Source organism: Stegodyphus dumicola, chromosome 10, assembly GCF_044657685.1.
Source record: "Stegodyphus dumicola isolate Sdum_Otavi_A_Nest chromosome 10, ASM4465768v1".
Classification (NCBI taxonomy): domain Eukaryota; kingdom Metazoa; phylum Arthropoda; class Arachnida; order Araneae; family Eresidae; genus Stegodyphus; species Stegodyphus dumicola.
Genome location: NC_140777.1, coordinates 157,716,665 through 157,732,329, shown reverse-complemented (window position 1 = coordinate 157,732,329; position 15,665 = coordinate 157,716,665). Strand labels below are relative to the sequence as shown.

General features: G+C 31.8%; 1 protein-coding gene across 1 annotated transcript in view; it reads left to right on the top strand.

Annotated features, from left to right (window-relative positions):
* Positions 1–14,078, top strand: part of ValRS (Valyl-tRNA synthetase) — a 147,353-nt gene extending 133,275 nt beyond the window's left edge. The window contains exons 24-26 of the mRNA XM_085825741.1: positions 3,106–3,278; positions 13,618–13,767; positions 13,942–14,078. Coding sequence (XP_085681867.1) covers positions 3,106–3,278; positions 13,618–13,767; positions 13,942–14,010 — 392 coding nt within the window. The 3' untranslated portion in view covers positions 14,011–14,078. The remainder of the gene's footprint in view (positions 1–3,105; positions 3,279–13,617; positions 13,768–13,941) is intronic.
* Positions 14,079–15,665: the final 1,587 nt, after the last annotated feature.

The following is a 15,665-nucleotide window of genomic DNA, read 5'->3' as shown; positions in this document are numbered from 1 at the left end:
CACACAGTTATAAAATTTCTGTTTTAGAATATAGTGGCATGTTTCAAACATTGGCCTTTGCCAACTCATTACCAGTAGCATGCAGGCAGTGGATTGGGGGTAACTAGCTTAGTCCCTTAACATTTTATGCATTAATATTTTCAAGTATATTTTTAACCAACATTAAAAGCATTAAGAGAATCATCATTTTACCTCTTTTGAAACCGTGTGAGTGTAATCAGATTTTCATGTAAGTGGGAAAAGGTTGAGTTGAATTGGTTCTATGAGAGAAAGGATTACCCCCCCCTTCTTTTTTTTTTTTTTTTTTTTTTTTTTTTTGAACCTGTCCACATACTTTTCTGTCGACATGGTGTCAACTACTTGTGGTAGATCATCCAAAATTTTAATTTCTCATGAATTCTTTCAAGAAATTAATTAAATTTCTAGCGCTATATTTTACTTTATTTTCATGAAAGCATACTTGTGGTGCATGAAAGAATTCAAGTAAAATATATTGATCTAGTGATTCCAAGTTCAAATTATGGAGAAGAAGGCAGAATGAAAAGTTAGTTCTCATACAAGAGATCATTGCAGATTGGCTGGCCTTGTTATAAAATGTTAACTAATCATTTACTTTTTATGGCATCCATCAGGGGAAAAAAATTATTTATTATGATATGGTCACTTTCAGTTCCCCTCTTTATCCGATTTTTCATAAATTTGTCAATGCAAATTAACAAGTATTGTACCCATTAGTCTCCAAATTAATATTTTTGGTTTACATATTTAAAATACAATAAACCCTGTGATGATGATGACCTAAGATGTCAAGGTGACCTTTTTAGAAAGTGATCAATATTTCTAAAAACATAACTGCCAGTACTGAATTTCACCTTTCTAAGACAACCTTTGCCTCTGTCCATGCATGGTCATCTCAGGATTGTAAATTTTCTTTTCTGAAGTTCTGCATAGTCTACTTCAGTAGAAATTGTAACATGCCACTGCTCATAACATATTTACATAAATTAAAAATACAGTTACACCCTGCTTTAACAAATGGTTTGCTATAATCTGGTGGTTTAGAAAAATGGATTGTATAAGGGTCGTTCAAGGTTGACCGGGATTTTCGTATGTAAATAGTCGATGAATAGCCAAATCATGATGAACTTGCAGATGACGTAATGTATTCCTTCTGGAGTAACTAGTGCCTGGCATGACATATTTCGTGCATGAGCAGCTGTTGCAGCTAACATGGCAGCAAGCAGTTTGTCTGTGGCTGTGGAGCAGTGGTGTGTAATCAAATTTCTTGTGAAGGAGAAAGTTAAACCAGTTGAGATTTTCAGAAGATTGCAAACACAGTATGGTGAACAGTGTTACGGACAAGAGTATACGAAAAATGTGAACAGTTTCGCGAAGGACGGGAGCTAGTGACAAATGAAACACATGAACACATTCGCCCGATTGCAGTCACACACCAGTGAATATCGCACGTGTTGAGCAAGTGATTCTTGAGAACCAGCAAGTAACAGTGCAGGATATTGCTGCCGAGGTGAATATCAGTGTCGGGAGTGTTGAGATAATCATTCACGACCACTTACGTTTCCGCAAAAGCAAGGTGAGTTCCCCGCCAGCTGACATTTGATCAGAAGTGGTAACGCATGACAGTATGTGAACAGCTTCTGCATCGGTTGCAAGCCGAAGGCGATGAATTGCTGCAATCCATCATCATGTGTGATGAAACATAGTTGCACAATTCAACCCCAGAAACCAAAAGAAGCAGCATGGAGTGGTGGCATGCAAAACGTAGCCGTCCGCTGGAAAGATCATGGGAAGTGTCTTCTGGGACATGAAAGATGTTATCCATGTGGATTTTCTGGGCAAAGGGAGCACAATTAATGTTCTGTATTACTCTACATTGTTGAATGGTACTGTACGAAAGTCCATTTGCAAGAAAAGACCTGAGATGTTGTCTGGAAACGTCATTCTTCTCCATGACAATGCCCGTCCTGACACATCCAATCATTAGAATGCAAAGGAAGGTGAGGGTGAAGGTAAGAGGCAGCAATATAAAGATGTTTTTTGCTATCCTAGTAGCCTAAGTGTGGATGATTTTAAAGCTTAGTATAATTCTGAAAAACATAAAAAATGCAAAATACTTCTGTAAAAGATGTCCATAAATTTCGTTATATTTGATTTTCTTAGATTTGGTGATTTACTATAACTAACTGAAGGACGTAAATTTAAATTTTCGATTTATTGTAACTTTATTTTTTAACTGACTCCTCAAGAAGAGGAATAAAATTAATTTCCAGCCAATGAAAAATTCAAAAAAATCTCAAACTTTGAAATTAAGTATCTTGGCCACTCTTTGTCATATGGGAGTTGAAACTTTTTGAATTTTATTTTTTAGAATTAGTATAAATTTTTATTAAACATGACAATATGGACTGAAAGACCACATAAAAAGTTAGATTTTGTAATGTTTAAAAACTGATTTTTTTTAATTTAACATACTCTAAGCATTTGGGTCATTAAAACATTTTTTAATTGGAAGTACATGTCTGCAACTCAGGATTGTGAAAATAAAGATGTCTTCTGAAGTCTTCTGAAATAAGTAATCTTATTTTATCATTGCTAACATTCATTTAAAAAAAAATACACAGAAAGAAAAAAATATACTTCTTTTAACTCTTTGGCTTATTAATTGGTAGGCAAAAATATGCTAAATTTCATTACTTGTAACTTTTTTATATCAATCTGTATTTTACAAGTATTCAACTTGAATTCAATGCATAATTTTACAGCTGTGTAAAGTAGTTTAATTTCTCAATGACTAATTTGCATAATTTTTTGCAGTTATTAAAAACTATACTTATTTCAATATGTAAAACTTTCCAAATTATTTTTTCAGTGTAATTTTGTTCTTTAATTCGGAGCTTCTGCAGCTGTTGTTTAAAACTCCTATGTTTTTAAATATTAAACAAATTTTATAATTATTCAATAAAAAAATTTTTAATTGCAGTCATTGAGCATTTGTCTCAATCATTGTTTAATTTTTATTTTTATTAAATTCTATACTCCTTTATGGTATTCATGAAACAAAATGATTTTACTGCTTTTCTTCAGTATTTTTGAGATGTGATGATGATAGCACAAAATCTTCACTTGCAAGCCTGCAGCAAAGTATTCTCACCTTAACATCCTCAGCTACTGTAATGCTGTCTGATCTTGAAGGAATTCCCAAAGGCTGTGCTATTACAACAATATCAGAAAACTGTGAAGCACATTTGCTGTTAAAAGTTAGTTGAATATTGATATAATAATATGATTTTAAATATTTTGTGTTATATATGTATATAATATTATATGTGCAACTTTGATTGCTCAACTTTGTTTATAGTGATAAATGGAAATATAGTTTATGAAATATGTGTTTAAAAAATTGAACAGTTAGATAAAAAATATGCTGGTTATAAGTATTGAAATAAAAATAAAATTAGTGATGGCTAATATTTTTTCACTGAAGAATGGATCTTATAATATAGGTTTATTACAAATGTTTCATCATGTTTGAAAATGGCATATTTCATAAAGTTTTTCAAATAACAAAATTATAGCATTATAAATATTTGATAAAATACTTATCTCCATGAATTTGGTGAGCATGAAAGGTTAAACAGTAAAACTAAAGAATTGCACTCAGCACAATACAGGTGTGCTCTTTTCATTGATTTATTATTCACATTAAATGGTGAAAGTTGACTATTTTTAATGCTCTTTACATATTTTGTTTATATAGTTTTGGCCTCTAATTACCTTTTCCATATTCAATTGTTTCTTTGTTCTATGGAATGCATCCAAATAGGACTACAGTTCTCACATTCATTGTAATATTTCTCTTCCTGATGGTGCCCATCAGCAGCCAAGCAGTAAAGTCATTGAACACTGGTAGTTGAAATCCCAATGAATAGGCTGGCTGCAAAGGTCTTTTTCATGGTTTTGCTCATGTGTGACATGTATATGAGCCATTTATCATAGAAAGTCCTCCATGAAGATATCCCTCCCCTTAGGCAGATAACCCTTGAGTGCTTTACCACAATCAAGTAAGCTAATTTCTTAATGGCCACTATTTGTTATGCAGTCCTGTAACTCCCCTAATGTTACCAGACCAGGGGAGACAAAACATTATCTTTAATATATTCTCCCCCCCCCAAAAAAAAAATAAGGTCTATAATCAGTATAAGTTCAGTTGGAATTGCCGTCACAAATTTTTCCAAATATTTAGCTACAGAATACCAAGTTTGTGGTCATTGTAGTTTCTCGATTTTTGTCGGCAAAGCACATAACTCTCTTCAACATTTCATTAGAAATGCTTGGTCATCCTGGCCTCTTGAATCTACAAAGGCAGCCAGTGATTTTTAATTATACAGAATGCTCTAGCACCTTGGTAGATCTGTATAATATTGCCTTTTAAATACATATTACACATGTAGATGAACTTTTGCATATTCTTAAGTGCAAAATGCTGTCTACTGTAAACTCATCATATTAAAAATAGAACTAACTCTATCTGCTATGCAATATGCGATGAGAAATTTTGTTTGAACAAATTAAAAAATTTCATATGTTTTCTGCTGCTATGTGAATACTAGGTGTATGTGCTGCTCATCAGCAAAAATTATAGAGCTTCAAATTTCAATTAAACATCTGTAACAACCCTGCACAAACAATTTCAGTTTTATAGCTTTTCTCCACTTCCCCCAGTAATATAAGTAAGAAATATAAAAAGAAATTAAGGAAGGATATTTTAAGTATGTATATTTAAGGAATACTATATATTTCCATGTATACAATGAGAATTTTTGGAAATTTTTTCTGAAGCTTAATTACGGAGTCTGCTTATAATACAGATCTACTAATCTTGTGTAAAATGTAGGTACTTTTTCCTGTTAGCAGAGTGCAAGCAATAAATCCCCAGATATCACAGTTTTTAATTGCTTAATTTATTTTAAGTTTATGAAAAAAAATTAATTTAAAATAAAATGGGTTGGTTTATTTTTTAGAAATTATTTTTAATGCTGGTTTCCTGCTGCCAAATTAAAAATTCTGATGTTGGAAAAATTTGTGCCCTGCCTTTTGTACTACAGTCAAAAGTCTTTAATTCGGACTCGTCGGGACTTCGGCGATTCCGGATTATCGGTTTTTACAGATTATAGATCATCAATTAAATCTGGTAAGATGGCATGCAGAAATTATAAAATTAAAAATATGAAAACGTAATTTATGAAATAAAGAGCAATTATGATCTAAAGGGTATCAAAATTTACAAAAAAGAAAGCTTAATATTTATTTGTGTACTTTATTAAACATTTCTTTCAATGCGCGCATGCGTAAAGCATACATTACGCATAGTCGAAATTAGAAAATTGCAACCAGAAAACTATTTGATGTGTATTCGTGATATTTATAATGACAAGGAATTATATTTAAATCATATCAAAGACGGAGTACATCGAGATGAAAGACTACATTTAGTAAGGAATTATAAGCTGAATAAAATAAAAACATCTACCCTGAAGATAAGGATAGTGCTGACAGATCAACTTCCAATTCATTGTGCGCTGTGGCGTCCCCCCCCCCCCGGCAGAGCAGCGTGAAATTGATAAACAGATTTCGGAATGGTTAGAGAAACAAAGGATATGTCTTTATCCATTTTTTTTGCAGCAATTCCACTTTCTGTTTGATGGACGTCGAAACATGCTTGCGCTTTGTAGATCCTTTGGCATCTCCAGAATCGGAAATTCTTTTTGATATAATCGAAAGTTCAAGCTTACTTTTATAAAATTGCTCTAACAGTTTGCAAAAAATAATAAGCCGGATCCAATTAGAAGATTAAGGAACAACGCAATCTGCAACATTAACTGAAATAGATATTTTAGCTTAGCTTATACCGTCTGTTATACATTAAATGCGCATGCATAAATGTATTATGTGCATTTACGCGCATGTGTTGACGCATGCGCAGAAGCTTTGAGGTCCGGATTATAGATCATTCCGGATTAAAGACTTTTGACTGTATTGAACTTGTTTTTCATTTGCAGGGAAATGCTGAGCAGCCACACTTGTTAGAAATTTTAGCAAATGCCATCTCTTGTAGTTTGAAATATGCAATGAAAGAATGTCTCTACCAGCTGATATTTCAAACAAAAAAATAAAATGGCACAAAAGAAAAGACTAACACAGATCTCACAGATCGTATACAAGACAACAAATGAATGGACAAAATGTGCTAGTGTCAGCTAGGTTATCAGAGTTAAAATTATCATCATTGGCATCTAGCATTTTATTTTATGGTGATTTGATTTTAAAATATTCCATAAATTGTACTTGTTTGGTAACATTTTCACCCTCGAGGTGTTATTTGAACATTACAATATCCCCCACACCAATTTACTTATATACAGGTTTTGAATTTTGAATAATTTTTTAATGGCTTATATTCGGAAATATAATATATGGCATTTAAAAATTGAATTATGAAATTAACATGGTAATGTAATAAAGTCATAAATTCTTACAAAAACTGAAAACTCTAACTTCATCTTCAATATTAAGTTGTCTGTATCTACTCACAAGGAAAATATATTACCTTAGTCTTGCTTTTAAAAAAAAAAAAAATTCTGCATGATTATAGAGTACTTTGAAGTGAATATATATGTGTGAAAAAATGGTGCTCATGCAAAATGCAGTTTTTTATTTACTTCATTCTAATTTAATATACTTTCCCGAAAACTTGTCCGTGATAAAAATATGATATTTATCATAAAAAGCATTAAAATTTCAAAATATGTGCTTTGTACATTGAATGAGTGATTGTTTGTCACAATTCATAATTCCGTCAGAATAGCATTGTGTAAAAATTTCTTGAGAAAAGCAATTTTCAATAACCTTCATAAAAATTCTCCCACATATATTATCAGTAATGCTGCATTACTGTATTTCTAGTTTTATGTTCTTATGTTTCACAAACACATATTATGCTTAAAACTTTAAATTATGATAAGCCATCATTTATTCGATACATTCCAAATGCCAGTATTTGATATTTTAAACATTTTTGCAATATAAAAAGGTACAAGTTAGACCCCCGCCCCTAAAAAAATTGCTTTCATCTGGTTGTCAGCAGGTCTTACTGTAAATGCATTTCTTTTGCTGCAATTTCTTTTTGGGGGGGGATATAAGCTTACCTTTTTTCAGAATGATGATACTAAAGTACTTGTACAGTAGATGCGTTCCTTGAAAAAAACTCTTGTGGGAAATCACATTATAGGAGACACCAACATAAATTGGGATTCAATTCTAAAAAAAAGAAAAACTACTTTTTGTGGTATAACATTTTCATCATTTTTACTTCCTTGTACAAAGTAAAGGAAGTATTGTAATCACGGAAAATTCCGGGTATCATATTTCAACAAAAATATTCCAATTTTACCGCTTTTGAATGAAATTTAATGCTGTTTTTGTGTGACATCTGTATATAAGGATAGAATAAAGGACTCTTTTTCCCCAAACAAATTATGAGACTGATTTAAAATTAATTCAGAGATTTTTTTTTCGTGGCGACTGTAGTACGTAGGTATGTATGTATCTCGCATAACTCCAAAATGAGTAGCCTCAAAACGTTGAAATTTTGTATATAGGTCAGCTATAACATGTAGTTATGCACTTTCCTTTTTGGTTGCAATCTGCTACATCAAAAGTATATAAATATATATACCCACTCTGTTACTCAGTTCAGTGAGCTTTTTTATTTCCATGTATGAAGTAAAGGAAGTATAGCAATCATGAAAAATTTCGGGTATCGTATTTCAATGAAAATATTCATTTTGAGCGCTATCAAATGCAATTTAACGATGATTTTCCTTGACATCTGTACATAAGGGCAGAATAGAGGACTCTTTTTTCCCCTAGCAAATTATAAAACTGATTTAAAATGGATTCAGAACAGATTTTTTTGTGTGTCTGTTATGTATGGATGTATCTTGCATATCTTAAAACTAAGTACCCTCAGAACGTTGAAATTTTGTATATAGAACTGCTATAATATGTAGTTGTGCATCTCTCTCTCTCTTTTTTTATAATCTCTCTCTTTTTTTAATAAGGCGATGCCAAACCGGCAATTCAAGCTAGGCCAAATATTTTCGTGAATAGAAGGGATAAAGAACCAATGCAGAGAACCAAAGAACTCATTCTGATAAAGCATTTTAGCTAATTCAATTTTGAGTGAAAAGCAATTTCTGCAGTAAAATTCATATCGCTCGAGTAACTGTCCCCGGATACCCTCGTGTTTATGCATTTTAGTTCAAAACTAATTATAAAAATTACTGTATTTGATGGCATATAAGACGCACCCTTATTTAGAAGGCAACACACAAGGAAAAAAAGTTTCAATAGTCCGCGCGATAGCGCGGCACCACAATAACTTAAAATGTAGTTTCTTTTAGTTCTCGCGTTTCGTAAAAACCAAATAAACAATCATTGAATGCAATTACCAAACATATTTTTATTAAGGAAAATTAACAAACGGCAAGCTATTTCGAACATGATATGTAAATTTCAATAATGAATAAATGAATGAATGGCAAGCAATCAAACATAATACAAAATAAAGCAGAAACAACAAAAAACACAGATTCAAGGAAAATGTTGCCTATCATGAATTAGACTTTAATCACTTTCAAAACCATAAAAATCCTTTTCATCGAAAACGAGAATATCGTCATCACTACTGTTTCGGTCATCGCTAGTATCACCTTCTTCGAATAATGTGTCTTCTTCTGTTTCGTCAAGAGCATTACTGATTCTGCACTTCTTAAAAGACTTAACAATTACTTCAGCCTTTACGTCCTCCCAAGATCTTTTTACCCACTCGCACACTTGTGAAATGGAGGGCCGCTTCATTCTACCTGAGGGTTTGATGTGGCTCTCCTATCCACATGTTCCATCGTTCTCATACTTTTTCCTTAAATGGCTTATTCACCGATACATATAAAGGCTGCATTTGGCTAGTCAGTCCACCAGGAATGACAGCTAACTGGGTTTTTAATTCTCTCCCTTTATTCTTTATGGTTTCAGTTCTATGGGCACTAAACTGATCCAAAACCAAAAGAGAGGGTTTTCTTAAGAGTCCACCAGGTCGCTTCGCCCATACGTTCTGTAACCACAGTTTCATTCCAGCTTTGTCCATCCAGCCTTTCGGATGAACATGAACAATTACACCCGTTGGAAGTTTTTCTTTTGAATATGAAAAACGGCAGTAGTTTTGTGCCATCAGCACAACATGTTAAACAACCGTGTATCTGGTTTTTTCATGACCTGTTGTTTTTATGGTTATTCATTTAGACCCTTTAATACTCACAGTCTTGTTGGATGGTACATCAAATATGAGTGGAATTTCGTCCATATTTCCTATTTGACCGAGCTCACAAGAAGTTTTCTTGCTTGCATTTTAACAAACCTATGAAATGCTAGTATTTTTTCTTCATAATCTGCTGGCATTTTCTGTGCAATAGTTGATTTTGTGCGCATTGATAAGCCTTGCGTTTTCGTGAACCTGTAGCACCAGCCCTCAGACCCTGAAAAGTTCTGATTCCCATGTTTTTCTGCAAATCCTTTGGCCTCATTGATTATCAATTTAGTTGAAACATTTATCCCAGATTTCCTCTTATCTATCACCCACATTTTTACGGCATTTTCAAGTTCAGGCCAACATGGAGCTGGGTATCGAAGGTTATGTTTTTGTTTTTTAGCAGTTTTCAGTTGATCTTCCTGCAATCGCCAAGTACGTATCATTTTTTTGGTAGGTGGTGGACTGAAATGCCTTGCTGCTGCTCTGTTTACACACACTTTGGCGTAGTTTAACACTCCTAGTTTATACTGAATTGTATAGCTTAATCTCTTGTTTCCTGTAGTCATATTTTCCAGGGTATTTGTTTTAAACAAATAGTTTTAAGCACAGATACCGAGATGTCTATACAGAGTAGCACCGATACCGACACGTGTGTCGGCTGATTCAAAGAAAGTCTATGTAAAGAAGGAAAGGCTCCATAGACGTAATGTGACCATCGAACCTGTTCGAACTTCGACATCAGCTTCGAGCTTTGGCGCTTTTTGGTGACAGATATTTCATGCTTGCGCAAAATAATTATGGCGGATGTAGAAAAAGTGATGTGTGTCTAGACCTTTATATGGGCTAAAAATAGCATTCAGTATTGAAAGTTAACCTGTGTCCTTCACGTATAAGACGCAGGTAACTTTTAAGACCAAATTTAGGAAAAAAAGTGTGTCTTATATGCCATCAAATACGGTAAACATTGGAAATTGTCATTATGAAATAGAATTCAATGTAATTGAAATAAACATTAGAAAATTACAAAATATAAGAAAAATATTGCAATCTTTGTAAAAACAAATCAAAAAATAAAAAATAAAATTAAAAAAAAATTTTAAAAAAAATATATAATAAGAAAAGGGAATGTACATGAAGATATAAAGACCAGAAAAAGCATTAATTACGTTCTTTCTAGTGGGGAGTGTGCAAAGTGTTCTCTTCGCGTCTGAATCAGAAGGGTTGTGTTTCAGAAATTCTTTTTCGGCAGCAGGGGCTTTAAAATTCTCAAAAATAATCTAATACCCAATCAATTTATTAACCATTGCCTTAAAAGAGCAGGCGTTTAATACTCACTCTAAATCATTTAACTGATAGGAATATGATAATTTATTCCTAAACCTGAGAAGGCGGTATAAGTTGGATGACTATCAGTTGAAGGATTTGTACATAGTGTAATTACTAAGCTGTATATAATGTAAAAAGCTAATTGTCTTCAGACTTATGCTGTTACTAAAAAATGGGCTTATTTCATAATCTTTAGTCTGTCAAATAGCTATTTGACAGTGAAAATTCCTTTTTTCCTTTTCTTAATTTCTTAATTGTTATGTCACGACAATTAGCCAGAAATTAATTAATTTCCATTCACTAGTATTTTCAAAAACATTTTAACACACAGTTTCACTCAAGTAAGAGCTCCACAACATACGTCCCTCAAGAATTCCTAGTCCCTCCCACTGCCGTAAATTACTTCACACAAGTCTTACCGACTGTTTTAATTCAAAGCCCCCGCTGTCGGAAAATAATTTCTGAAACGCAACCCTTCTAAGTCAGACGCGAAGAAAACATTTTGCACACTCCCCACTAGAAAGAACGTAAGTTAATTAATGCTTTTTCTGACCTTTATATCTTTTCATTCCCTTTTTCTTATTATATTTTTTTTAAATTTTAAAATTTTTTATTTTTTGATTTGTTTTTACAAAGATTGCAATATTTTTCTTATATTTTGTAATTTTCTAATGTTTATTTCAATTACATTGAATTCTATTTCATAATTACAATTTCCAATGTTTAATTTTTACAAATAGTTTTGAACTAAAATGCATAAACACGAGGGTGTCGGGGAACAGTTACTCAAGCGATATCAATTTTACTGCAGAAATTGCTTTTCACTCAAAATTGAATTAGCTAAAATGCTTTATCGGAATGAGTTCTTGAGCTCAGTTTTTTTATTCTTATATGTTGGTAACTTGTGCATTTTCTGCTTTAAAAATGATTGAATTATGTTCTTATCTTCTGGTTAAGGTTTTTATGCCTTTAGTTTAGTTAATCTGCATGCAATAGTTGTAGAATTATCAACAATTTGAAAGTTGTTTATGTGCATCTAAGCCTATTTTTTTTACCATAGCAGCCAAATTTCTTTACATTTGAAACTTAACAGAATAGTGAATTAAGTCTTTCTACACCGTCAATGTCCTTTTGCCGAGAGGGAGCAAAAGAGAACTTTTAGTTTTGTGCATCGAAAAATCTGCATTCTTGCCTGCTGGCCGAAATGCTTGTTTTTGCGTAGAAACTGTAATTTTAATTGTGAATTTTTTAAAAATTATTTTAACTGTATTTGGTATTTCATGTTTTTCTAGATCTTTCAATTTGTAATGAAGATATTTTGAGTTTTTCTCTATTTTTGCATAGCCAGGGAGTGAGAAGTGAATTAATTGAATGGAAAATATATTTCTAATTAAATTCGAGCAAAAAAGTTTAATTAAAATGCAGGAAAAGTGTGTATAATTTAATATTCTGTACAAAGAAGTCATGTGGTCTACATCTCATATTTACTAACTGTAAGAAAATAAAAACCGCAGGCAGTTTGGTGCACATGGATAACCTTGAGGGACAGGGTGAAAAGGAGGTTCTAGCATTGTGTGTGTTCTCAGATTAGAGTGTCATGAGGTATAGTGTATGTGACAATGAAAATGGCACATTTCTGAGCACTCGGCCCACTTTAATTAAAGTCTTGGTTGGGTTGTACTCTTGTAGGGAATTACTTAATTTGTGCTCATAATGACTACATAAGATTACAATACCGGAGAAGCAAGCAAGCCACAGCTGTCATGCTGTTCTCAATCACAAGAATGAACGTGCATCTGTGGAAATTCCTAGAATTTCTGTCTAGGGGTAAGTTTCTGCTTTTTCCGCTGGCATGCTATATCTCAAAGGTTTACCCAACTGGAAACTAGGGGTGCTGCCATACATTTCCTACATTATAAAAGTAAACAAAGTAAAAAAATCTTCGCATTTTACCAACCCTGTTAGAGTAAAAACTTGTTGTAAAGGTGGTAAAGGTTCTGCATTGTAGGAGGCCTGCCTGTATTTGTTTTAAGTGATTTAGTTAAATATTCAACAATGTGTATTTAAAAGGACTATTGTAACTATTAGGTTGCTCAATAATTTTTGCTATTTTGGAAACATGTTCTTAATATTTATTTTATATGAAATCAAATATTGATAATTTCAAAAATTGAACACTTTTTCATGATTGACTTTTCTACCAATATTCAGGTAGATTTTGGATCTTGTTCTTGTAGAACTAAGGTGGTTCAGAAACATAGGAGTGTTTCAATTTATTCATTATTTCATTGACAAAGATGTGTTTCTTGTTGCCACCGTTCAATACCTAGAAATTGTGACAGTCTGCCAGTGCAAGGTCTGTACTGTGCTATAGACATACCGGAAATTAAAGTTATGTTTCTTCTTAAATTGGCACAAAAGAGTTGAACAACATGTGCTATTGGGTGTGTCTCAGTGAGTTTGTCAGTGAGATACTGTAATTAATAAAAGTATGCTTTAGCACATCAGAACTGAAACTTAAAGATGAGTTTCAATACACATTAGTTTTGTCTAATGTGTTTCCCATAACATAGTTAGACTTTTGAATTTAAAGGCTAGAAGTTTCCCAGTAAGTGATTTCAATCAAAATATGACTGAAATTAATTGGTTGCTGGGAAACTTCTGGCTTTTCATTAACATTAGATATTTGTTATTATTTAATCTGCAGATTTCTTTCTCTTCAATGTATTATATCATATATGCTTTCTTGATATGTTCATTTACTGCTTCTGGCAGTATATCAAAATTCTCTTAGTTATTACATATTGCAATTTTTAGTTTTAGGAATGAATGCCTGATTTTTGTATATATATTATTTTTTTCGTAATTTTTCACTAAAATATCTGTGGTGATTGTTTTTATAGGGTCATATAGACATAAATAAAGAAATTTCTCGCTTAGAACAAAAGCAAGAAAAATTAAATTCTCAGATATCTAAATTGAAGCAAGCAACTCAAGTTCCTGATTATGAAAATAAAGTTCCAGCTTCTGTAAGGAAATCTCATGCTGAAAAAGTAAGAAATAAATTAGAATGAAAAACTATGTTCTCATCTTCCTTAAACAAATTTAAAATTAGAAACTGAATGTAGTCTGTGGGAGTTGTGTAAAAGAATTGTCTCATTTGTTCACTTTTAAAAGTTAATGATAAAGTTGAAAATAAAACTATTTCTTGTCTTTTAATCTTCCAGATAACCTTGGCTGAAGGAGAACTGCAAAAAGTGATTGAAGCTATACAAACATTAAAAATTATGGACTAGTTAGTAATTTTTTTAGAAATAAAGGACATGTATATTTGGCATTCCAAATAAATTATTGCAGCAACATATTTTATTTATTTTACTTTCACTATTACTCATAATTTTAATTTTCACCTTATTTATCTGCAATTAAAGCCTTGTTAATATTTAGAAGCAAGTCTGAATTTTCAAAGCCCTCCATTGATCATATTTTCATATTTAAAAAAAATCTGTATTATTAAATTAAATTACTTCTGGTTTTAGTGATCAAATTTGTAGCAATTTAGAGACATAGGTTTTGAGATCTGCAATTTCTCTTGATTATAATAATAAACAACTTTTCAAATTTACTGGCATTTGACTGCAATTAGTGCTTTTACTTCTTATTTAGAAATTAAGGATGTGATTTTTCGTATAAATATTTTTTTATATAATTTTTAGTCGATTTTATTTATATTAATACAAAAGTCAGTATGTTGTACCAGAGCCTGCCTATGGTACTTTGAGAAAAGTATAATTCTATTCATAACCCTAAATAATAAGCTCTAAACTTATTGTAAAACTGAACCACAGTTTCAGCAAAACACTCCTTTGATGTCATAACAGTTTATTTTAGCAGTAAATAAGACTTGCAAATTGATAATAACATCTGAATGCATACAGCTGTTTTCTTGAGAAACAAACCCATAAAGAGAAATTGAGACATTTAAAGAAAGAAAAGTCCCCATGTTCATATTGATGAAATCTTACTCTCTAGAAAGTGCATTACATTTATGAGAACTTGTTTGAAAGTGAATAAGTACATTTCTTCGTACTGAAAATACTAATGGTCATCCAGATTTTGTCGTCATATTCATTTTTTGGTATCAGTAGCTTCAGTCAGTCTGCAAACATTAAATTATGTTGCCCCCCCCCTCCCCAAAAAAGTCCAAAAACATAATAATGTATTTGTTGAGAGGAGGGCAGTTCTCTGTCAGGTTTTCAGAAAGTGCATTTTCCTCTAGCAGCCTAATAAATTTTCAGGTGGATTTAAAATTTTTGTAAATTTTAACATTGAAAGAATTGAATATCGGCTGTACATGTATGGAAAATATAAATAGGTTAAAATTATGTGCATTATCAAGAGACTATTGGCTTTCAGTGCTTCTGGTGCTACTTTGGTAAACAGTTGTACGGATTTGTGGCGATTTACGTTTGCGCAGTTTTTACAATCATCAGCCATCTTGAAAAACGCTGTTTTTACATATTTTACGCATAGTAAAGTATTCGAAACTTTAGAAAAATAAATATCGTTAAAAATAATGGATTAATTTTTTGTTGAAAATGTTGTTTTTTAAGATGGCAGGCAAATGTAAATAAATACATTTACTATGAGTATAAAATACTACAGTAAGGTTGAATTATTACTTTCATATAGCAAAGAAATAGAATAAAAACACCGCTATAAAAACATTGCGCCAACGTTTAATTGGATTAAAATATTACTTAAATTGAATATTGAATTAAAAACATCATACCAACATTTAAAAGAATTAAAATATTACTTGAATTCAAATCCTTTAAAATAAGTTTTATAGGATATAATTATTTAAGATTAAAATATGTGGCAATAAATATCTCGGCAATTTTTGAAAACAGTGTATTAATTTTTTTAATAAAAATTGAAGTATACATTT